Source organism: Pteropus vampyrus, unplaced genomic scaffold (assembly GCF_000151845.1).
Source record: "Pteropus vampyrus isolate Shadow unplaced genomic scaffold, Pvam_2.0 Scaffold39, whole genome shotgun sequence".
Lineage (NCBI taxonomy): Eukaryota > Metazoa > Chordata > Mammalia > Chiroptera > Pteropodidae > Pteropus > Pteropus vampyrus.
Window position 1 is genome coordinate 3,770,776 of NW_011888820.1, and position 24,651 is coordinate 3,795,426.

The 24,651-nt window shown below is 33.9% G+C and overlaps 1 protein-coding gene across 4 annotated transcripts in view; it reads left to right on the top strand.

The window, feature by feature from the left end:
* HSD17B4 (hydroxysteroid 17-beta dehydrogenase 4) overlaps positions 1–24,651 on the top strand; it is an 81,378-nt gene that overhangs the window by 10,127 nt on the left and 46,600 nt on the right. For 3 of the 4 annotated variants that reach the window (XM_011358276.2, XM_023529566.1, XM_023529568.1), the window contains exons 3-11: positions 1,859–1,966; positions 3,916–3,975; positions 8,546–8,567; positions 8,674–8,720; positions 10,322–10,406; positions 11,966–12,153; positions 17,961–18,052; positions 20,628–20,652; positions 22,238–22,366. In XM_011358276.2, coding sequence (XP_011356578.1) covers positions 1,859–1,966; positions 3,916–3,975; positions 8,546–8,567; positions 8,674–8,720; positions 10,322–10,406; positions 11,966–12,153; positions 17,961–18,052; positions 20,628–20,652; positions 22,238–22,366 — 756 coding nt within the window. The remainder of the gene's footprint in view (positions 1–1,858; positions 1,967–3,915; positions 3,976–8,545; positions 8,568–8,673; positions 8,721–10,321; positions 10,407–11,965; positions 12,154–17,960; positions 18,053–20,627; positions 20,653–22,237; positions 22,367–24,651) is intronic. The other variant, XM_023529567.1, reaches the window with a different exon arrangement.

Here is a 24,651-nt window from a genome sequence, read left to right on the forward strand (position 1 = left end):
GTAAGCCATGACATAGTGTTTTGTGAAAATTTACAAGTGTTTTTCTGTGTAATAGTTTAATATTATACTTATTTTTTTATCACTATGCTTGTAAACACAGGCTTTCTCGACATGGTGAAAATATTTCACATTGTGTGTTTAATTTATTTTTGTTGTTTAATTGCAGTAAGAACACAATATGAGATCTACCTTCTTAACAAATGTTTAAGTGTACAGTAGTACCCCCTCATCCATGGTTTTACTTTCTATGGTTTCAGTTACATGTGATCAACCACAGTCTGAAAATATTAAGTGGAAAATTTTAGAAATAAACAATGCATGATGAAATCTTGCACTGTCCTGCTTAGTCCCTCTCTGAATGTGAGTCATCCCTTTGTCCAGCATATCCACACTGTGTACACTACCTACCCTTTAGTGATGTATTAGCCCTCTAGGTTATCAGATCAACTGTTGGGGTATCACAGTGTTTGTGTTCAAGTAACCCTTATTTTACTTAACAAAGGCCCCGAAGCAGAAGAATAGAAACACTGGCAATTTGAATATGGCAAATCGAAGCCATAAATTACTTCCTTTAAGTGAAAAGGTATGTACATATAGGAAAAAATATAGGTATCTATGTACAGTTGACCTTTGAACAGTGTGGGGGTTAGGGCACAAACCCTCTGTAAAGTTGAAAATCCACATATAACTTTTGACTCAAAAACTTAAATAATAAAGCCTGCTACTAACTAGAAGCCTTACCGATAACATAAACAGTTGATTAACACATATTTTGTATATGTATATATACATTCTTACAATAAAGTAAGATAGAGGGCAAATGTTATTAAGAAACGTGAGGAAGAGAAAATACATTTAACAGTACTAACTGAAAAAAGTCAATGTATAAGTGGAACTGCATAGTTCATACTCCTGTTGTTCCAGGGGTCAACTATATACAGGGTTCTGTGATATCTGTGTTTTTCAGGCATCCACTGGGGGTCTTGGAGAGTATTCTTCACAGATAAGGGAGGACTAATGTACAATGCAGAATTATTAACTACAGGCACTTTGTTGTACACAGACCTGTAGAACTTGTTCATCTTGCATTGTTGACACTTTGCCCATATATTAGCGACTCCCGGTTTCCTCCTCTCTGAGTCTCTGGCAACCACCATTCTACTCCCTCATTCTGTGAGTTTGGCTCTTTTAGACACTTTCATGTAAATGGAATCATGCAGTATTTGGCCTTCTGTGACTGAGTTATTTCACTTATCATAACGTCTTCCAGATTTACCCATGTTGTTGCATATTGCAGGATTTCCTTTTTAAGGCTGAATAATATTTCATTGTATAGATGTACTGCATTTTCTTTATATAGTCATCTGTCAATGTATATCTAGGTTGTTTTACATCTTGCCTGTTGTAAACATGCTTCAGTGAACATTGATTGGGGTGCTGCTATTTCTTTGAGATCCTGATTTCTATTTTTCTGAATAAATACTAAGAGGTGGGATTGCTGAATAATAGGGCAATTCTATTTTTAATTTTTTGAGACACTTCCATACTGTTTTTTTAATGTTTAATCTTAAGAATAATCTTCAGATTTTTTCTTCCTTTTTTGCCAAAAATCGGTTGAATCATGGTTTTTTTTTTCTTTTCAAAAAAGGAAACACATTGCAAAGTTAAAAATTTTATGACAAACCTATGTTTAAATATTTTGTTGTTCATATCTATAGTTAAAAACAGAGACATATCTCATGGTATGTTTAATAAGATGGGAATAGGGCATATGACTAAAGAAATATACTAATCTATTTCATTTAAACTCATACGTTGAAGGTCTAGAAATTAATTCACGTTTGTTTTTGCATTGCAGTGAATGATTTAGGAGGGGACTACAGAGGAGTTGGTAAATGCTCCTTAGCTGCTGATAAGGTTGTTGAAGAAATAACAAACAAAGGTGGAAAAGCAGTGGCCAACTATGGTATGATATTTGAGAGAACTATACTGTTTTTTAAATTTTCCTTCAACTAATGCTATTGTTTACATTAATAATCATAGAGCAAGTATCTCAGCATTCCAGTGTAATTATGAAATTAGATTTTATTTAAGTCAGCCAAAGCTGTTTGGCTACATATTTTATAGGAGAATTTTTAAACTTTTGATGTTGATTATTTCATGAGTCTAACTTTTATCCTAATGTTTATTTAATATTTATATTAATGAGCACATGGTATGATCAGTAAATTATTGTAGATGTGTATATGAATATGTTCTTGTTCTTAAAAGACCTTTTTTTTAGCTAAAAGGTCTTAAGTATTTCTACAGAATAACATTAAATTATTTTTAAAATTGTTTCAAAAAATTTAAGTATTATTGTATAAAAAGTGAAAAACCCCTTTCTATATTCAACCTCTATATTCCATTCTGCACAAGTAATAATTGCTATATGTAACTTTCTTATCTTTATAAAAAGAGTCAAAGTTAGGCATTAAAGTGAAGCCACAAGAAAAACAATTACAACAACCTTTACATTTGATGTATTGATTCTAATAGTATTTGTAAGGAACCTTCTTGAATAGATTTATTTTAGAAAACTAGTGTATTAGATTGTTTTTGTGGGCCATAATGACTTACCAATGACTTCATTTTGAAATTTTAGAGAAAAGGAAATAGGATATAATTTGTTTTGAGTGTTGTAGGGAATAATGAGACAAGACATTTTAGTATCTTCTTTCCACACTGAGGATCTAGAAAAAAATGTTTTCAGCTTTTTATTTTTAATTTTTGAGTTTTAAAAACCTATTTTATAAAATTACAAAAATTTTAGACTCTCCACCCCATCCTGTTTTGATATGCAACCTGTATCAATCAGAATTTAGTCAGGGAAACAGAAGCCTCTCCAGGTTTTCCAAGTGTGAAGGATTTTAATACAGAGAATTAGAGGCTTTGCATAACCATTGGAAAGGCTGGGTAAGTGCATGTCAGGGAAGTTTTCAGTGACTATCTCAGTCTGCAGCAGGTGGTTCTCAAGAAGTCACCTAGATGTGCGGCCAGGCTTAGTTTTCTCATAAGATTGCCTGCAGATGCAGGCCTCTACTTTTTCATGCTTTAGGTGATTGCTTCTTTTTGGCATATCTACCTCAGGATTATATGAGTCCTAGGGAAGGGACTATGTTTCCTGGCTCCTCTCTTGTGCTTGCAGAGAATATAGAAAGAGGCAGTGATGATGTTGAGTTGACAGCTGACCATTTGACACATAACTCTGGGAATATGAGCCCTTCCCCTGGGCCTATTAGCAGAAAATAATAAAGCCATGCTATTTTGTTCAGCTTTACTTTTTGTAGTTAGTATTTTAAAAACGCTAGGTTTATTTTCCTTGTGTAGTTATATAGCATTGAACATGCTTTTTCAAATTAAACATGTACGTCCTTCTTTCCCTCCCAAATTCTGATTTCCATCCTTAAGGAGAAGTACCTGCATGATTATTTAAAATGAAATATATATTAAATAAGATTAAATATTCAGTTTGTCATACTAGCCACATTTCAAGAACTTAATAGTCACGTGTGTTTAGTGGCTACAGTATTAGTGCAGAAATAGGAAATTTCCATCTTCATAAAACGTGATATTAGACAGTGCTACATTTTAGATCGTATTTGCCCAATGTTTCTTATTTACCCCATTTCCTTCCACCTCCTTCCACCTCCTTGCTTCTGTAAGTTAAGGAATTATGTTAGGTGCTAAATTTCTTTTGTAACATTAGATCATCTATATTTTGATTTGTTATGTGCCTGCAGCACGAATGTATTTTTCTTGGAAATGAGTTCTGTTGAGTGAATAGTATCTATTATGTGCTTTGATCCACATAATTTAGAAATTCATTTGTGAGAGGTATTACTGAAGTTTTGTACTAATTTCCCTTTCCCTCAGATTCAGTGGAAGAAGGAGAGAAGATTGTGAAGACTGCCCTGGATGCTTTTGGAAGAATAGGTGATGTTTCTTTGCATTTATGATTCTAATAGAGCAGCTACTACCTTCCTAATAAAATACTTTTGATTTTACTTTTGTTTATTAAAACTCCCTCTTTCTTGATAATCAAGTTTTTAGATTTGTTTTCCAAATTGATTACTACCTTATTCCACAAAGGGCTTGAGTTAACAATTTTTATTTATATATGTGTTGTTTGTTTTACATTTTTTGCACTTTAAGAGCTCTTAAAAAACTTGTAAGCATCCTCCAAGTTCTCTTTTTATAATAATTATACCCCAAATATGTTTATAAAATAAAAAATTAATATTTTGGCATTAGAGGACCCAGTGGAATCTTAGGTAATTAAAATGATTTGGATTAAAATAATTTAATATATTGCAAATTAATTAAGATGAATTATGTACAGTTGACCCTTGAACAATGAGGAGGTTTGAGTTACCGAACCCCTGCACAGTTGAAAATCCATGTGTAACTTTTGACTCCCCCAAAACTTAACTGCTAATAGCTCACCATTGACCAGAAGCCTTCCTGAAAACATATGGTCGTTTAACACATATTTTGTGTGTTATATGTATTATATACTGTATTTTTATAATAAAGCTAGAGAAGAGCAAATATTATTAAACTCAGGGAGAGGGAATACATTTACAGTACTGTATTATATTTGTTGATATTGTAAGTTTGTGTAATTGGTTTATAAGATGAATTGTTTGTCAGTACCTACTTCAGTATTGTCTTACATGATACAAAACTTTAAATGTTATATGTATTTTGAACTCTAGACATCAAAAATGAAAAGATAATGTGAAAAAGAAATTCATATTTACATGTGTAACAATTCATGCTTTGATAATGAAGAAGTAGCAATATTGTTTTATGGTAGCCTAGTGTAATCGATATGACTACTTCATGGTAGCCTAGCCTATACAATAATGAGTGGTTATAAAATTTTTTGGCATTCAGCATTAGTGTCATATTCATAATACAGTATTGGAAATGTTACATTAAAAAAAAAACCCTTACCTGTGGTGATTGGTGGATATGTAATTTCTCTAATTATAGGAGAGAGGCATACTGTATGGTAATGTAATTCTTTGAAAACAAAGTAATGAAACAGTAAGAAAACTAACATTATTAATTTTATATTAAATATCAGTCACCTTATGCCTGTGTAAGGATAGGTTATTTACTTCTGTACAAGTGTTGTTGCACAGTGTTCTACATGGTGAATACTTAGGTGATGATGATGACACAAATGTCTCATACAGTTCTTGCCATACAGTTATTTTCACATGAAGACACTCACACACATACACAGCAGATAAATTTATTAACTATGGCATTGATAATTATTTGCTATTCATTAAGTAGTTCATCACAGAAGTCTCCATCCTCATCTTCATGTTGAGTAGGCTGAGGGAAGAAGAGGGGTTGGTCTTGCTGTCTTGGGTGGTTGAGGCGGAAGAGGTGGAAGGAGGGGCAGGAGAGTTCAGTGTAACTTTGTGGAAATACATCATCATTTCTGTTTGACCTTTTTGCATTTTCATTTCTCTAAAAATGTTTCTATATGGTACCATCCTTCCACCGTTTGCCTTAGTTTCAGTGCCCGTATCATTGAAATGTCTATGTCATAAAAGAAGTCAAAAGCAGTCTTGAATAATTCAAATCTTTCTGCCAGATTGTCTAATGTCGGTTTGTTTTCTGGCACTGCTTCTTCTACATCTTCTTCCTCATTGTTAGGCACTAGTTCCAGGAGACACTCCTATCCATGAAGTCGTCTTTTGTTAATTCCTCTGGTGTGGTATCTATTAGCTCTTGAATTTTTCCAAGAGCCATATCTTGAAACGCTTTTCCCCACACCTTTTTTGGCATATTTACAGTCTCTTTCATGATTTCCTTGATTGGCTCTGTTGTAAATCCTGTGAAGTCATGCACGACATCTGAATACAGCTTTCTCCAGCAGGGATATATTGTTTTGGGCTTGATGGCTTTCATAGCCTTTTCTGTAACAACAGTGACGTCTTCAATTGAGTAATCCTTCCAGACTTTCATGATTTCTGTCAGGGTTTTCTTCCATAGTGTTGACAATCTTCTCCATAGAGTACTGTGTGTAGTGAGCCTTATACATTAAGACTGAATTAAAAACATCTTTTGGCAGCCTTCCGAGTTGAACTCATGGGATTCTGGGTGGTCAGGGGCATAGTCTAATATCCAAAGAACTTTAAAAGGCAGTTCCTTACTGGCACAGTCAGTACCTTCTAACTTCAGAGACAAAAGAGTTGATGAAACCAATCCAGAAAAAGGGTTCCCACTGTCCACATCTTGTACCAAAAGACTGGCAGCTGGTGTGTATTTTTTCCCTTTAAGGTTTGAGAGTTAGCTTTATAGGTAAGAGCAGGCCTGATCAAAAAAACCCAACTGCATATGCATAGTGGAGTTAGCTTATTTCTTCCTGCTTTGAACTCTGGTGCTAATTTTTCTTCCTTACTAATAGAGTCTTTTGTGGCTCCGCCAGAATAGGACACTTCTATTTGTATTAAAAACCTATTTGTATTAAAAACCTGTTCAGGCAGATAGCCTTTCTCCTGCATAATTTTCTTAATGGTCTGGGAACTCATCTGCTGCTCCATGTTTTCCTGTTATTTTGACATTTTTTTAAAGCCAGACCTCTTTCTAAAATTATCAGATCATCTTTTGCTGACATGAAATTCTTCAGGTTCAGATCTTTCATCTTCCTTTTGTTTTAATTTGTCATATAATGACTTTGCTTTTTCTTGGATCATGTTAGAGTCTATAGCCATGTCTTTTTTTTTTTTTAACAGCAATTCTGCACTCACATAAAAGCTGCATTTTCAAAATGAGATAAAAAGGTTGTTTTGCAAAAAGTGCCAAGTTTATGTGCCTGCTGGCTTAGCTGCAATGACGGCTTCACAGATTTCTTTTTTTTTTTTTTTTTCCCAGTGGTCCTTACACTGGATTCATTTATCTTGGAATGTAGGCAACTGTAGTTGGCAGCCCTTAATCTATGATGCTTATCAGACATTTCAACTTTTTCTTATGTCATGACTTTTCTCTGCTGCTTGGGAGCATTTCCAACATCACTAGTAGCTCTCCGGATGGGTCCCATGGTGTTATTCAGGTTTACTGTGTTGCACTAAAAAAATGAAAAATATGGGAGAACCGTGAGAGATCACTTTTTACTGCCATACACAATTTACTGGAGAGAGGAACGTCTCATACGGAGCAATTAGCAAGCATCACATGATATTGTAAGCGGATACTTGTAACACTTGAGCTCACGCAGTAGCAACAGGAAGTGGCTGCGAAATTATTATAGTAGTACAGTATATAGTATAGTTAATTTTATGCAGTTATGATTTAATACTGCATCTTTATGTTTGTTTACATTTCTCTCAACTAAATGGTGCCACATATGGTCTGTATTTGTGTGTATAACTTGATAAATTTTAACTGTTTTGTAATTTATATATATTTTATGGTAATAAATGATAAAATAGACAATTATCTGCATATATTTTATGCATTCTTAACATAGCTAACTTTTTCTTAAATTTTTCAATGTTTCTAGGGTATATGGTATGTGAGTTTTTTTCACAGTGTTGCACATTTCCAAAAAATGTTCCAACATTTTTATTGGAAAAAATAAAACTGTAAGTGGACTTGTGCAGTTCAAACCTGTGTTGTTAAAGAGTCAACTGTATAATAAAAATCTTCATTTTTAAGAAGAGTTTCAATATACTGTTTAGTCCCTTCTTCTCTGGATAAGCTTTCTGGTTTAGTCCCACACATTTTTATTAAAAGGTTGTTGAATTCTAGTGAGAAACATTATTCCAGATATTCCCAATATATTTATAATCTGAAAAACATTAATTTTGTAATTTAAATGTGCTTCCCCCCCTTTTTTTTTGTCTAGCATATTTATTTTTCTAGTTATGTTTGGTTGAGCTCATTAGAGACATTTTTGCTCATTTTCTGACAGGTCTAGGGAGCACAAAGGTGTGAAATAATAGGGTGAAAATAGCTACAAGGTGGTGGTTGAACCTTAGAAATTATTTTTTTTCTTTTCTTAGTGAGAATACAATTCTGTGTTAAGATAGGATATCAGTTTTTAACGCTAATGGTTTCCTTTCTGGGCTTTTGACTTTGGCAAAAACAGATTTAAGTTTTTAACTTTCTGAGTGAATTTTGAGGTTAAATGAGGAATGGCTGTGGTTACCACTGAATCCTAAGAACCTAAGAATTATGCAAAAGCTAATTCTATAAAAAAGTTGCTAGAATTTCAGCAAAAGATAGAAGTGAAAAATCATAGATATGTAAGTTTAAGAGTAGAGCACTGATATGATGTGATTGATACTCGCTGTGGTTTTGTGAATCAGATCTTTTTTTTTTTTGCTATAGGTATAAAATTTTGTTCTGATAACACTCTTTAACAATTATATGTATACTTTCCCATGGGAAAAAAAATTTTCGAAAGAAATATGAGTTGTAAGCAAATGCAAATTAATATGCTTGCTTTCATATTTGTGACTTGGGTCTTTTTATATTGTAGATGTTGTGGTCAACAATGCCGGGTGAGTATTTCTGTTTTTATTTTTAGTGAAGTAATGTGCGTTCAAAGTTTTTTTTTTTTTTTTAAGTGTATACTCCCTCTGTAACGGATAAAATATCAATTTTTAGAATTCTGAGGGATCGTTCCTTTGGTAGAATAAGTGATGAAGACTGGGGTAAGTTGTTTTTAATATATATCTCTGTTGGACATACCTATCCATTTAGCTTTTTAATATTTGATAAATTTATACATTTAAGAAGAAACTTGATTTTATCTACTTTTTCTTCTGCTAAGTGATAAATAAGCTTTATAACTGAAAATGGTGAACAGTTGGTTATAGCCTATTTTTTTTTAACATTTGATAAATTTAAAAAAATTTAAATCAGTTGGCAGAAGTTATTCAAAAGAATTTCAGGACTTTCAATTTGTTTCTCCCTTTTTTTGCCTTGAGAGATTGTCAGCATTTTCTAGCATTATTAACTCTTTCTAACAGCCTTTAGCATACTTATCTGGCTATGTGAGACTTATTTCAAGAGCAAGAGCAGAATATGGAAAGGAGCCAGGGGCACTAAAAATGATGGAGATCTTAGCACTGTGTAGGAAAAACCTTCTAATAAGTAGGAAAATTTTCCATTAGTGCCGTTTTGGAAAGTTTGAGTTTAGATAATGAACAAATAACAGTTATGAATTTTTTTTTTTCCTGTTTGCTTTCCTTTGCCCTTACTTCATTGGCCATCAGAACTAAAACAATGGTGGCTGAGACAATGGCAAGCATGATAACTAAGGTGAATTATATCATTGTTTATAGAGTGTGCTTCTAGGGGATATTGCCAGAAGTTCTTTTGGAAGAAGCAAAATATCTTTGTGCCTTGAGTTAATCAGGAAGGGCTTTTAGTTACCTCTTTTTTTATAACAACTGGGGTGAAAAAGAAGCTGAGAAAGATAAGATTTGTTGGCAAAGGGCTTATGTTGCCCCTTTCTTTTGAACTCTAGTGGGGCTGGGGTATTTACTCCTCTGGTTTCATCCTAAGCTTTTGACTCCTAACTACTCTTTCTTTTTTCTTTTTTTCACTCTTTTAATATATACAAGAGCAAATGTTTTCATTTATTGAGGCCCCAGATTAATAATAAATAAGTAAAAGTGGTTAAAAATTTGATAATTAAAAAATAAAATTAAATAAATTGAATTAAAAAATTAAATCTCAAAGTTTTTATCTATCTGAATTATTCCTCAAATTGTCTATTCATTAGATTGACATCTCTAAAACAGAGAGGCTTCCCTCTTTCCCTCCCTCTCTTCCTCCTCTATCCTTTCTCCTATTTTCTACTTCCCATCCCCCAATTTATAAACTCTGGGAAAAATAGGAATATACTGAGCATTTAGTAAATATTTCGTGATGAACTGTGTGGTTTATGATTATGCTTTAATTAATGTTTGTGTTGAGTCTCAAATATGTATGTAAAATTCTTCGATATTTGTATTAGTGAATTTTTATATAAAGTAGGCATAAGTTAAAGATGGCTTTATATTTAGATATGTACGGGTATTTCAATAATTTTATCATAAATTATAAGGAAAATGAGTAGAACTATTGATTGGTTTCATAATTGGAACAAAAGCAAAAGTAATTACTTAGAGAGCAGTGTGACAATAGTTCATTATGAATGTTAGATATAAAATGAACATATGTTTATAAGTAAATCATTGCTTATGTTGATTCTGAGATATGCCTATCTGAATTTTTGATAAAATATAACAATAATTTCTTGTTTTAGATATAGTCCATAGAATTCATTTGCGGGGTTCATTCCAAGTGACCCGGGCAGCATGGGATCACATGAAGAAACAGAATTTTGGAAGGTAGAGTTGCATTTGGCTTTCAAGGGATATTAGAGATGTTGTGTGTGGGTTCTTAGGTGCAGGGAATGCATGATAATTGCTTTGACATTGAGGAAAACATCATATATGCATAGGCTTTTTAAATATGGTTTTGGCACATACCCTCTCATTAAATTGGTCTTTTAGTTATAGATTAGCTGAGCTGGACAGCTTTATATTTCTTTTCACATCCTGCTTTTTGTTATTATAATTTTCCTTGCCGTTCTCTGATATTTCAGCAGTACAAACATTGAGGATTTAGCTGTAGTTAACTCTGTAACCAAAATATCATTTCGTGTATCCATTGACCAACTGTGAGAGATGAGTGGCTGTTTCCTGCTAGCTGGTACATGTTAGACATGAATTAGTCTTTACAAATTGTTTAGAAATTGTAGGACTCTTATGGTTGTGTCTATGTCAGTGACTCAGAATATGGTAGAGGTAGTAAGAGGCTCCATGCACTCTAATGTCAAGATCATTCTTTTTAAGTTAAGGTTCACACATATTTATTAAAAGTAAATCTTTTGTGATACCTCTTCTTATTGGAGATTTCTAGTTTATCTTGATCCTAGCAGCTTCCAAAAGTAAATGCTATTGAAGAGGAATTTTCTACTCTAAAGGCTAGCCTTGTAATCAGCTCTTTATTCTGCTTCTGTAGGTATGCTTGCCGCATAGGCTGAAAGGCAGGGTGACCTCTAAATTAACTAAAGACTCATCCTCCCTTTGCTTGTTCTGTCTAGATAACAAATGTATTGCCTAATAAATTCCTGTCTGAAGTTCTTGCGCTTTGTAACTCTTTGTGACTGCCTGTAACCCATAGCAACTCCTGCTCTCTTAAACTGCCTGAGGACAAATTAACCAATCGGCCCATGCCACCTGGTCAACTGTAACTACACGGACGAGCCCCATAAAAGCAAGGTTGCCCTTGAGCTCCGGGCCCAGATCTTCAGAGCACTAGCTCTTCTGGGACCACCTGCATAATAAACCTGAGTTTTCTACTTTCTGAGTGGTACTTGGTTTCTCGCTGGTCTGATTTTTTTTCTGCAACATTTCTGCAACAATATAATTTATTTTACTTCTACTAGGTAAAGTGAGTGAGATTGGGTCATATTATGAGATGGCATTATTTTAATGTGAGGCATTTAATATTATCCAGAAAGGAAGGAGGGGCAAAGTGATGACTAAAGAATTAGAATGGCTTTATCTAATATTTCTTACTAAAATTTTAACATGTATTGCCAGTTTATGTTTATAAATATTGTTGTTTTCAGTAGATAATGAATGTATGTTCTTACACTTGAATTCATTTGGTTCTGACCAGAGATTCATTTTAAAACAGGTAAATCTTGTAGTTGAATTTTAGAAGATTACTTTTATTATTATTATTATTATTTTAGATATATGAATCATAACATTAAGAAACTAGTGACAGTATACAGACTTGCTTTTGACAGGTGTAATAGTACTGAAAAAAAAAAGTCTTAGAGTTGTAACATTATCTAAACATAGAAAAGATGATGAGGGATTGGTTTTCTTTTTAGGATCATTATGACTTCATCAGCTTCAGGACTATATGGCAACTTTGGCCAGGCAAATTATAGTGCTGCAAAACTAGGTCTTCTGGGCCTTGCAAATAGTCTTGCAATTGAAGGCGCGAAAAACAACATTCATTGTAACACTATTGCTCCAACGGCTGGATCAAGGTTGACCCAGAGTTTATTCCCTGAAGGTAAGTAGCTTAGATTTTTCAGGGCTGTTACCCACAAATCTGTGTCAAGTGAGCTTTGCAAAAGTATTTAATTTTCTGAATAGTTAAGAAATTATTTTTCTTTCCATTTAAAAAAACTATGTATAATTTGTGTTCATTGGAGAAAATTTCGAAAAGTACAAGGGAAAAGTAAAAAAATAACCCGTAATTCTACCATGCTAAGATAAACTTTCATTTTTTTCTCTGTATAGGTAGACATACATATATACCTACTTAACTTTTTGTTTTACAGAATGAGATAACAGCATTCTTGCTGTTCTATAATAATTATTTTTTAAAATTAATAGACTGTTGACCTGTTGGTTGTTTAATAGCACGTTTTATAGTCTCCATGTTTATGTTTTTTCCCAGTTTCTTCTTGTAATTGATTTCTAGTTTTATAATTTTGTAGTCAGAAATAATGCTTGATATGATTTCAGTGTTCTTGAATTTATCAAGACTTATTTTGTGGCCAAACGTGATCTATCCTAGAGAATGTTCCATGTGCACTTGAAAAGATTGTGTATGCTGCAATATTGGGATGAAATATTTTGTATATATCTATTAAGTCTCCCTTTCTATTATTACTGTCAGTTTCTCCCTTTATGCCTGTATTTGCTTTATATAGGTAGTTGCTCCTGTGTTGGATGCATTTATGTATATAAAACCTATATCCTCAAGGATCGACCTCTATAGCATCATGTAATGCCCTTATTTTGTCTTATATTACAGTCTTTGTTTTAAAGTCTGTTTTGTCTGTTATGAGTATTGCTATCCCAACTTTCTTTTTGTTTCCATTTGCGTAGAATATCTTTTTCCATCCCTTCATTTCCAGTCTCTATGTGTCTTTCTATTAAAAGTGAGTCTTTTATAGGCAGCATATGGATGGGTCTTCTTTTTTTTTTTTTTTAAATCCATTCAGCCACCATATGTCTTCAGATCGGATAATTTAGTCTCTTTATAAATAGTTATTGATAGGTATATACTTATTGTCATTTTAAAAGTTGTTTTTGGTTGTTTTGTCATTCTGTGTTCCCTTTCTTCTTTCTTTGGTCTTTTCCCTTATGGTTTGATGGTTTTCTTTAGTGTTATGTTTGAGTTCTTTCTCTTTATTTTTTGTATATCTATTGTAGGTTTGTGTTTACCATGAGGTTCATATATATCTACCTATATGCATAGCAGTATATTTTAAGATGATGGTCACTTAAGTTTAAACACATTCCAAGCACTATATTTTTACTCTTCCACTCTCTTCTAGCCTGCAAAGTTTCTACTGCAAAATTAGCTCATGGTCTTATGGAGTTTCTCTTGTATGTGACAAATTGTTTTTCTCTTGTTACTTTTAAGATTCTCTTTTTATTTTTAAATTTTGCCATTTTATAATAATATGTCTTGGCATACATCTCCTTAGGTTCATGTTGCTTCGGACTCTCTATGCTTTTCGAACCTGGATGTCTGTTTCCTTCCCCAGGTTAAGGAAGTTTTCAGTCATTATTTCTTCGAATAAGTTATCCACTCCTTTTTTCTTCTGTCTCCTTCTAGGACCTCTCTGTCCTAGAGGTCCCTTAAATTATCCTCATTAAATTTTTTTTTTTTTTTTTTTTTTTTTGCTGTTCCGATTGGGTGATTTATACTATTCTGCCTTTCAGATTGCTGATACATTCTTCTGTCAATTAATCTGCTGCTGACTCCCTCTATTTTTTTTTTTTTTTTAATTTCAGTTGTATTCTTCAGCTCTGGTTGGTTCTTTCTTAATATTTTCTCTTTGTTGACGTTCTCACTGTGTTTTCCATTCTTCTACATTCAGGGAGCATCTTTATGACCATTACTTTGAACTCTTTATCAGGTAAATTGCATATCTTCATTTCATCAGCGTTTTTGTTTAGGGTTTTGTTTTGTTCTTTTATTTGGAATGTATTTCTCTATCTCCTCATTTTGACTTTCTGGGTTTGTGTCTGTGTATTGGGTGAAACAGCTACCTCTCTGGTCTTGAAGAGTGGCCTTGTATTGGAGTGATCTCTGTATGCCAGGTTGTTTTTGAAGGCCGGCTGGAACTGGAGCTGGCTGTTGGGAGTCCCAGGATGCGCTGCGTTGGATTTATCTTGGTGGGATGGCTGAAGCTGGAGTGGGCATGGGTTGGGGTGTGTCTCGGAGTGCTCTGTGCTGAGAATGTCCTAGTGGGATAGCTGGAGCTGGAGCAGGTGTCGGTCCAGGTGTCCTTGGACATGTTATGCTGGGGTCACTTTGGTAAGATGGCTGGAGCTGAAGTGAGTGTGGGCCTGGGGTCCCAGAGTATGCTGCATTGGGGTCGCCTTGGTAGAACAGCTAGAGCTGGGGAGTATTGCGCCGGTGCTGCCTTGGCAGGATGGCTAGACATGGAGGAGGTGTGGGATGGGAGTGTCCGGGGACATGACTTGCCACTTCTATCCTGGCAGGATGGCTGAATCAGGTATAGTTGGTGGGGGTGGGGTCTCAGGACACTGCACTGGGGCCTTCTTTGGAGGATTACTGGAGCTGGTGTGGACCAGGATCTTGGGGTGCACTGGAAGGCCTTGGCTGGCCAGCTGAAGTGCCTGGACTTTGCTCCTGCCTACCCTGTTGGTGTTGGAGGGATAACATAAAAAATGATGCTTCTTGGTACCTACCTCTGATCCTGGGGAGAGTTCCAGCAGTTCCGCACCCGTTTGGCAGATACTCTTGGGTTTGTAAATGGATGTCATTCACATATAGTCTAGGTGCCCTTTAAACAGCTATTTTTTTTGCTGGGCCCCAACGCGGGTGAGTCTGTACATGGGCTCCTCATTGATACCCCTACTGCAAGTCACCGTGTTGGGGATGGGGTTCTCATTGTTACGATGTCTCTGTATTTCCTACCCTTGTCTGTGTGACCTTTCCATCATTTGTTATGTAGAAGCTGTTCAGTCAGCCCTATTTGTAGGTGTATATTCAGTGTGTTAGTGGGAGGAGGTGAGTTCAAGGTCTTTCTATGACGTCATCTTGGACACCTATTTTAGTTTTTATATTTTATAGCTAAGAAAAAGCTGAAAACTTATTTTTCCCCCGAGTTTTTCTTCTCTTCCTTTGAAATATCCACTTACAAGCTATCAAAGGAAAAAAGCCAGATATTATGAATGTGTGGAGACATTTGCAGTTTCCTTTTCCTCTTTGAAATATATTTGATAAATGGAAAGTAATGTATGTAATTTACATGTTTCTTATAAGAAATGAAACATAATTCTAGACTGGATCTCCATGAACTAACTTCCTAAGTATTAGTTATTTACTGCCATAGAAATTACTCTAAAACTTAGTGGTTTAAAACAACAGACATTTACTATCTCTCACAGTTTGCAGGGTCTGGAATTTTCAATGGCTTAGCTCGGAAGTTCTGATTCTGGATCTCTAATGAAGATGTTTGCTGGGATTCCAGTTATTTGAAAGCTTGTCTGGGTTGGAGTATCCACTTCCAAGCTCATAAAATGAACGTGAAAGTTGGCAGGAGGCCTCCATTCCTTCCTAACTATTGTCTAGAGGCCTCAGTGTCTCACCGTGTGGGCTTCTCCATAGGACTACTCTTGATATGACAGCTGGCTTCCCTCAGAGCTAATAATTTGAAAGAGAGAAACAGCCACCAAGACAGAAGTTGCATTATCTTTTAATTTCAGAAGTGACATACTGTCACTTCTGCCCTATTCTGTTGTTTGCAAAGACCAACTGTAGTACGTTGTAGGAAGAGACTGCAAAAAGGGGTAAATAAGAGGAGATGGAGATCACTTGGGCCATCCTGAAGACTAGCTGTCATGCAGCCCTAAAACTGGGGCATTACCAGTGACTTGTATTTATCTTTCTTTTCATCACAAACCTCTTGTTTCCCTCAAGATGTAATCACTTAAATAAAGTAATTGGTTTTCATTTCCTTAAACTTTCTTCAAAAAATAATAAATACATGGCTAAACCCTTTATTTTTGGTTTACATGTTTTTGATCCTCATGAAATATACTGCTTTTTTGGGGGTGATTGCTTTTTGCTTTTTCCACTTTATGCTATATATGTAAAATTAATTTATGTTATGTATAGCTGTAGTTCACTCATTTTTACTCGTTATGTGAATTTATCTAATTCATAAATGGACATTTGGGTTTGTGTCCAGTTTATTTGCTTTTTTTGAACAGAATTTTCTAGAGTGCATACTTAGAAGTAAAATTGCTGAGTTATAGAATATACAAATGCTAAACTTGAGATAATTCTAAATTAGTTTCAAATGGGTTAAGCCAGTTTAACATCCAACCAGTGGTTACAGAGTTCTCACTGATCTCTGCTTGTGTTGGGGGTCTTCAAGATGACCCTCAGGCTTTATGATGCTCTAGGAGAATTCACTGAACTCAGACAAAGCTGTTACACTCATGGTAATGGTCTTTTACAGTGAAAAGATACTGATTAAACTAAGCAAAGGAGAAAGGCGCATGAGGTGAAATTCAGGAGAAACCAAGCTGGATGCTGTAAAGTGTTGCTTAACTATAAGTGACAATATATGAAATAAGATGGAAGTAGAAGTATTTTTCCTATGTGACTTTGTTCTTTTCTTCTTTTTTCTCACCTAATAGATGTTGAGTTGGATTTCTTCGATGTATTTATTGTTGCATTCAGTACTATAAAGTTAGTCAACTCATCTGAATCTCTATATAAATATCCTTTAACATTCCATTTTGCAATTGATATATAAAGGAAATTCACGGAATGTTATGTATTCAGATGAATAGTATATAGATTAAGAATTTGTTTTATCATATAATTTGAAATGGTTGGAATATCCCTTTAGTTTTCTCCTCATGCTTATAATAGAGAGTGGGGAACAGTGTACCATTAGATTTTTTGCATATCTAAGAGTTTTTAGAGGCTTTAAAGTGAAAAGTTTTTGGAGCTGCTCTTTAATTTACAGAGACTGTAAAAGTCATCTTCGTTACTTTTGCATATTAATACAAATTAAGTTTTGTCATTTTACAACTAAATTTGCAATTATTTGATTCTTTAAAGATTATAAAGTATATTAACAAATTCAATTTCATTTGAGCCATGGAACAACTTGACAGAGTAGGCAGGGGAAGCATTTTACTTACCATCTTAGTGATGAAGATACAGATCCAGGAGAACGAAGTGATGTGCTCACAGTGTCCTAAGTTGCCTGCGTGGTAGCGCTAGCAGTAAAATCCAGGTCTTCTTACTCCTTATGTAGTACCTTTCTGCTCTATTAAGTTTCTCACAGAAAAGATGCAATGAGAAAATATTTTTTACGCTTTGTTACTCATCATTAATGGTTGCAGGGTCCATTTCACATCATTATCTTACTGCCATTACAATTATCAAGGCTTTGTTTGTTTGTTTTTTGTTTTTGTAGCTTTTGGTGAAATAGCTGGGAGTACAAAATAATTTTGGAAATGAATGGTACCTGAGTTCCTCATGTTTTGTATAGCTTTGCTCACCAGTCTTTGCCTAGGCAGCTGTAACTTATCTTCTCCTGACTAGTATCTTACCTATCTTGGAAAGGTATGTCTGATGTATTCAATGTTAGAAGCTTGAAAAAGCTTTAGGAATGTCTCCATTGTGATGAAAATAATTCTTTGAAAAGCCTTGGATGTTAGACTAATTAATCATGTATATTTATTTTTGTTCTTATTTTTAAAAAATATTTCTGAATTATCTATAATTTTCTAAGATATTTTCAGAAAGTAAAATAATTGATTAAATAAGTATACTTGTTTAAAAAAAACTTTTTTGGGTATTTATTTCAGATATTCTGAAAGCTCTGAAGCCGGATTATGTGGCACCTCTGGTTCTTTGGCTTTGCCATGAGAGTTGTGATGAAAATGGTGGCTTGTTTGAGGTATTCTATAATTTCCCACTTTCTCCCAAAGTAATATTTGTGTAATTAAATATAAAAGGTGATTTAAAAATTAGTATTTTCCAGTTGCTCACATTTGTAAAACTCTGCATCAGTTGACATCACTTCATATTTTTAAAATATCATGGTTATGTTATAATTAAGGAACAAGTGTTGACTAATGTTCTTCTTTGAGAAAGTAGCAGCAGCTTCATAAATTCTGTTTTTATTTAGTTCTTCGTTTCTAATATTCTTACGAAATGAAAATTGTGGCTGGTTTGATGTGTTTAGTCAAATATAGAAAGTATCATTTGGTTTGAGAAGCTCACTGGTGAAGTAGAAGGATGAGCTTAGGGTTGAGAGTCAGCCAGGCCAGATTTTGAATTCTCGTTCTGGTATTTGCTAGCTTGCTGGAATTTTGTGCAGATTAATCTTCCTGAGTTTTAGTTTTCTTGGGCTTTTGTTATGACAACTAGAAATCATATTTTTAAACTCTTAGCATTGGACCTAGTACATAGCAGTCACTCCTCAATTTAAAATGTTATAGCAGTATAGCAAGAATTTAGTCTGCGTATGATAGATCAATAAACACAACTTATTATTTATCTTAACTTTAAAAATAAATTATATTTTTCCTTGTTGCAAAACTTGAAATGTTTATTGTAAATACAAAAATCACACATAATCCCACCATCATGTGAGACCCAATTTTTACTACAGTCAAAGTCCTTTTAGATCTCTGTATGCCAGTTTGTACATTTTTGACTCCTCGTTTGAGTTAGATCTCTTTTTTTGTAGCACAAACTATTATAATTAAAACCTCCTCCCTTATTTGATTATCTGTGGTAATAATTAACCTGTTCTATGAAGAATGCTGTGATATCCTTAAACATTTCTTGGTAGCAAAATAACCTGGTTCCGTTTGAAATGAATGATATATTAGCCTGATTTATTGAATAAAAAGCTGATAAGCAAATAAAAAACAATCTGCACATGTATAAGCAGAGATATGTGCCTCTACATTCTTAATCAAAGCCATTGAGTGTAAATTGTAGAAATTTATAAGTGGAAATAACTTTACAACTCAAATTTACAGAAGAGGAAAATTTAATTTTATATGCCATCTGAAGCTCAAAATTTGGCCTGTCTTTTATCTCGTTAGGGAATTTTTTAAAAAAGCTTTTTATCTTACATAATTATATTTATTATTAGTTCTGTCAACCAAAATATGTACTTTTCATAGAAAACTTTAAATATATAGGAAAGTATATAGAAGAAAATAAAAATCACCCACATTACCATTATTTAGAGATAACTAATATTAATATTTTTATGTATTCTCTTCCAGTCTTTTATTAGATGTGCATTTTCCATGAATAGGCTTTTTTTAGATACATATTTTATACACACACTCAAAGGTAAATAATTAGGATCATGTGTAAATGAAGTTTTATATGTTTTTTTTTTTACTATATTGCGAACATTTTTAGTGAGGAACATTTGATATGCATGATTGATAAAATATAGTAAGAGATATATGTGTAATCTCCTGAGTTAAACCTTGAAAGTAAATTACTATCTTGTTTGCAAACTTCTGCTATATAACTAGAGTGGCAAATATAGATATTTTTGGCTCAGCTGAAGCTGTTGTTTCTTGTACCTGAGAGGACCTTGCAGCTTCACTCCTAAAATATGGTAGACGATATCTCTCTTGCCTGTTATCAAAACCACTGCTGATTTATCTATTGTGACAGCATCAAGGCTGATTGGTCTTTTATAACAGGTGTGGGCATTTTAACATAAAGGCAAATGGTGATTAAAAAGCCATAGCCTTGAGCCTATAGCCACTAAGATGTGTGCTGTCTGCTAATTTTCTTCTGTCATATGTACGTGGAATTCTTGTATAAGTTCTGGCACGCTGTTCTGGTGGTCTTTGAAGATATGACAAACTACATCAGACATTTTCTTCTGAGGATATCTTTGAATGATCTCTAGAAAAAAAATTTACCTTTCTATGTGGTAGTTAACATATTTGATCGTTTGCTTTATCTTTATGTAGATGTTTCATTAAAATGACTACATTTAGCTTATTAAGTCAAATTCTGGTTTTATTTTTCTTTTAATTTTTTTATTCACTAGGTCTTTTTAGAAGGACATGTATTTTGAGCCTGTGATGTGCTAGGCATTTAAACTATTTTTATTGTTTAACTTTCATGGTTACGTCATGAATAGTATGTTATTATCCTTATTTTACATAAGAGAAAACTTGGATTTAGAGAAGTCAAATAATTTGACCAGAGTCACACAGCTAGTCAGTAGAATACTTCATATCAAACTTTGGTTTCCGACATCAGAATCATGCTTTTCTACTACATTGTGCTGTTTTATAGTTCTACTCTGATAACATGAACTGTGCAGTCTTGGGGGCCAATGGACTTTTGTAGAGTTGTGTTATTTTCTTACATTGTCATCTAGCCTTCTATTATTCTTACTAAGATTGCCTGTTTTTTTTAATTTAAAAACATCTGTTAGTGATTTCACATTAGATGGTATAAATTTTTTCCCCTCTTTTTGGTAGGTTGCGGGAGGATGGATTGGAAAATGTAAGTCTCTTTTGGTTTTTGGTTTGCCATACATTATTTCCATATCTTTAAACCTGCATATCCAATTAGAGCTGGGGAATGATCTTGTCATTTGTCTAACTATTGGATCTAGTACACGCATATTCAAATAAAAACATTATACCAACAAGTATTCTAAAACATGGATGTTTTCCTGGAGGCCTATGGCATTTTCAAGAATCTGTATAATTTTCTTTCTGTTAGCAGTCCTTATTCAGGACTTGCTCTATCTTATTCAGAACTGACTATTCCTTAAGTCAGCACAGTCTGTATTTAGATTCATGTTTGTCTTCCCATGTCTTTGGCATCACACATGCTTGTTCTTACTGTTTCCACAGAGAAGTGAGTGGGAGGGAGGGCTGTTTTTAAAAATATGGGAAGAACACAGCAGGCAAATTCTCTAGTTCTCTCATTTAATTCTTTTATATCTTGGAGCATGAGACATCAAGAAGAGACAGTGAAGAATCACATTGGACATTTTTCTGGGACAGAAATTGCAACTGATCTGTGGAAATTATTCCCCTTCAGCCCGATAGTAAATTCATTTGGCTTCAACCCTCTCCTACTCCAGCCCTAACTGTGTGACCTCCAAAATTGGATAATTGCTTTAAAGCATTTTTTAAAAATTGTGAAAATTCCAGTATTCTAATTCATGTTTTCAGTTGGCTATTGGTATCAAAACTAATTGAATTATTTAAAAGATTGCCATTACTGGAAGGCATCGTTGTAACATATTGTAGAGTATCAGTAATTTCATCTGTTTTCTCCAGTTATTAAAGTAATATATTACTCAAGCATTTTTAAGGGTCTTATGATATCACTTTAAGAAAGGAAGATCAATTGTTTCAATAAAAGCTATAGCTGGGACTCAATAGGAAAGTTGTAGAAGTAGGCGTTTCTGTCATTCTCCAAGATATATCTTCAACTTAATAAACATTAAAGTCTGATCATTATGTTTAAGGTTACTAGTGGTTATTTATTTCTCAAGATTTTAAAAAGGAAAACAATGTTAATTCTTGTGGAACTTGTGCAGTGATAATGATTTCTGCACATTTTAGTTGACTTTCTATGGAAAATGAGGAGGAGCAAAGGAAGGACAAGGGAGAGTTCTTTAGGACTATTTGATATACTAATTTGGTTACCTGGAATTTTTGACCCGTTATCACCACTATTCTTCAGTTTATTCCAACCAAGCTCTATTCTGTTATCTTGAAGTATATTCCTCAAGTGATCTGCGGTCATGAAGTCAGTTTTTTTGGCATGATAATATTTAATGTAACTCTTTCTGATTCAGCATTTCATTCTACTTTCAGTTAGTATCTGGCATAGTCAAAAATTTTTCCCTTCAGTTTCAAATATATATATTTTTAAGTTGATATTATCCTAAAGAGTTTGTTGTATTAGGAAAAACTCATTTTAAGGGATGTAGTAAAACTCTTTAGAAGTTAAAAGCCATTTTCTGAATTTCCTTTTTTTCGGTTAAAAAAACTTAAGCAGCTCTTATGAATTTTACTTTCTGTCTCCCACTTAAACTATGTGCTCAGTATAGTTTTGTTTCTATAACCAGTACGCTGGGAGCGGACCCTTGGAGCCATTGTAAGACAGAGGAATCAGCCAGTGTCTCCTGAGGTGGTGAAGGATAACTGGAAAAAGATTTGTGACTTTGAAAATGCCAGCAAGCCTCAGAGAATTCAAGGTAAAGAGTCCCAAGTCAGTTCGGTCTTGTTTGGGGAACCAGAGCAATCTATTTTATGGAATTGCCTTGTGTTTTAACTGTGGTAATTTAGACACTTGAATCATCTAGAGTACATTTTCTGCTCTAATACATATTAGAACCCTTCAAATTTAAGATATATATATATCTTAAATTTGAAGGGTTCTAATATGTATTAGAGCAGAAAATGTACTCTAGATGATTCAAGTGTCTAAATTACCACAGTTAAAACACAAGGCAATTCCATAAAATAGATTGCTCTGGTTCCCCAAACAAGACCGAACTGACTTGGGACTCTTTACCTTGAATTCTCTGAGGCTTGCTGGCATTTTCAAAGTCACAAATCTTTTTCCAGTTATCCTTCACCACCTCAGGAGACACTGGCTGATTCCTCTGTCTTACAATGGCTCCAAGGGTCCGCTCCCAGCGTACTGGTTATAGAAACAAAACTATACTGAGCACATAGTTTAAGTGGGAGACAGAAAGTAAAATTCATAAGAGCTGCTTAAGTTTTTTTAACCGAAAAAAAGGAAATTCAGAAAATGGCTTTTAACTTCTAAAGAGTTTTACTACATCCCTTAAAATGAGTTTTTCCTAATACAACAAACTCTTTAGGATAATATCAACTTAAAAATATATATATTTGAAACTGAAGGGAAAAATTTTTGACTATGCCAGATACTAACTGAAAGTAGAATGAAATGCTGAATCAGAAAGAGTTACATTAAATATTATCATGCCAAAAAAACTGACTTCATGACCGCAGATCACTTGAGGAATATACTTCAAGATAACAGAATAGAGCTTGGTTGGAATAAACTGAAGAATAGTGGTGATAACGGGTCAAAAATTCCAGGTAACCAAATTAGTATATCAAATAGTCCTAAAGAACTCTCCCTTGTCCTTCCTTTGCTCCTCCTCATTTTCCATAGAAAGTCAACTAAAATGTGCAGAAATCATTATCACTGCACAAGTTCCACAAGAATTAACATTGTTTTCCTTTTTAAAATCTTGAGAAATAAATAACCACTAGTAACCTTAAACATAATGATCAGACTTTAATGTTTATTAAGTTGAAGATATATCTTGGAGAATGACAGAAACGCCTACTTCTACAACTTTCCTATTGAGTCCCAGCTATAGCTTTTATTGAAACAATTGATCTTCCTTTCTTAAAGTGATATCATAAGACCCTTAAAAATGCTTGAGTAATATATTACTTTAATAACTGGAGAAAACAGATGAAATTACTGATACTCTACAATATGTTACAACGATGCCTTCCAGTAATGGCAATCTTTTAAATAATTCAATTAGTTTTGATACCAATAGCCAACTGAAAACATGAATTAGAATACTGGAATTTTCACAATTTTTAAAAAATGCTTTAAAGCAATTATCCAATTTTGGAGGTCACACAGTTAGGGCTGGAGTAGGAGAGGGTTGAAGCCAAATGAATTTACTATCGGGCTGAAGGGGAATAATTTCCACAGATCAGTTGCAATTTCTGTCCCAGAAAAATGTCCAATGTGATTCTTCACTGTCTCTTCTTGATGTCTCATGCTCCAAGATATAAAAGAATTAAATGAGAGAACTAGAGAATTTGCCTGCTGTGTTCTTCCCATATTTTTAAAAACAGCCCTCCCTCCCACTCACTTCTCTGTGGAAACAGTAAGAACAAGCATGTGTGATGCCAAAGACATGGGAAGACAAACATGAATCTAAATACAGACTGTGCTGACTTAAGGAATAGTCAGTTCTGAATAAGATAGAGCAAGTCCTGAATAAGGACTGCTAACAGAAAGAAAATTATACAGATTCTTGAAAATGCCATAGGCCTCCAGGAAAACATCCATGTTTTAGAATACTTGTTGGTATAATGTTTTTATTTGAATATGCGTGTACTAGATCCAATAGTTAGACAAATGACAAGATCATTCCCCAGCTCTAATTGGATATGCAGGTTTAAAGATATGGAAATAATGTATGGCAAACCAAAAACCAAAAGAGACTTACATTTTCCAATCCATCCTCCCGCAACCTACCAAAAAGAGGGGAAAAAATTTATACCATCTAATGTGAAATCACTAACAGATGTTTTTAAATTAAAAAAAACAGGCAATCTTAGTAAGAATAATAGAAGGCTAGATGACAATGTAAGAAAATAACACAACTCTACAAAAGTCCATTGGCCCCCAAGACTGCACAGTTCATGTTATCAGAGTAGAACTATAAAACAGCACAATGTAGTAGAAAAGCATGATTCT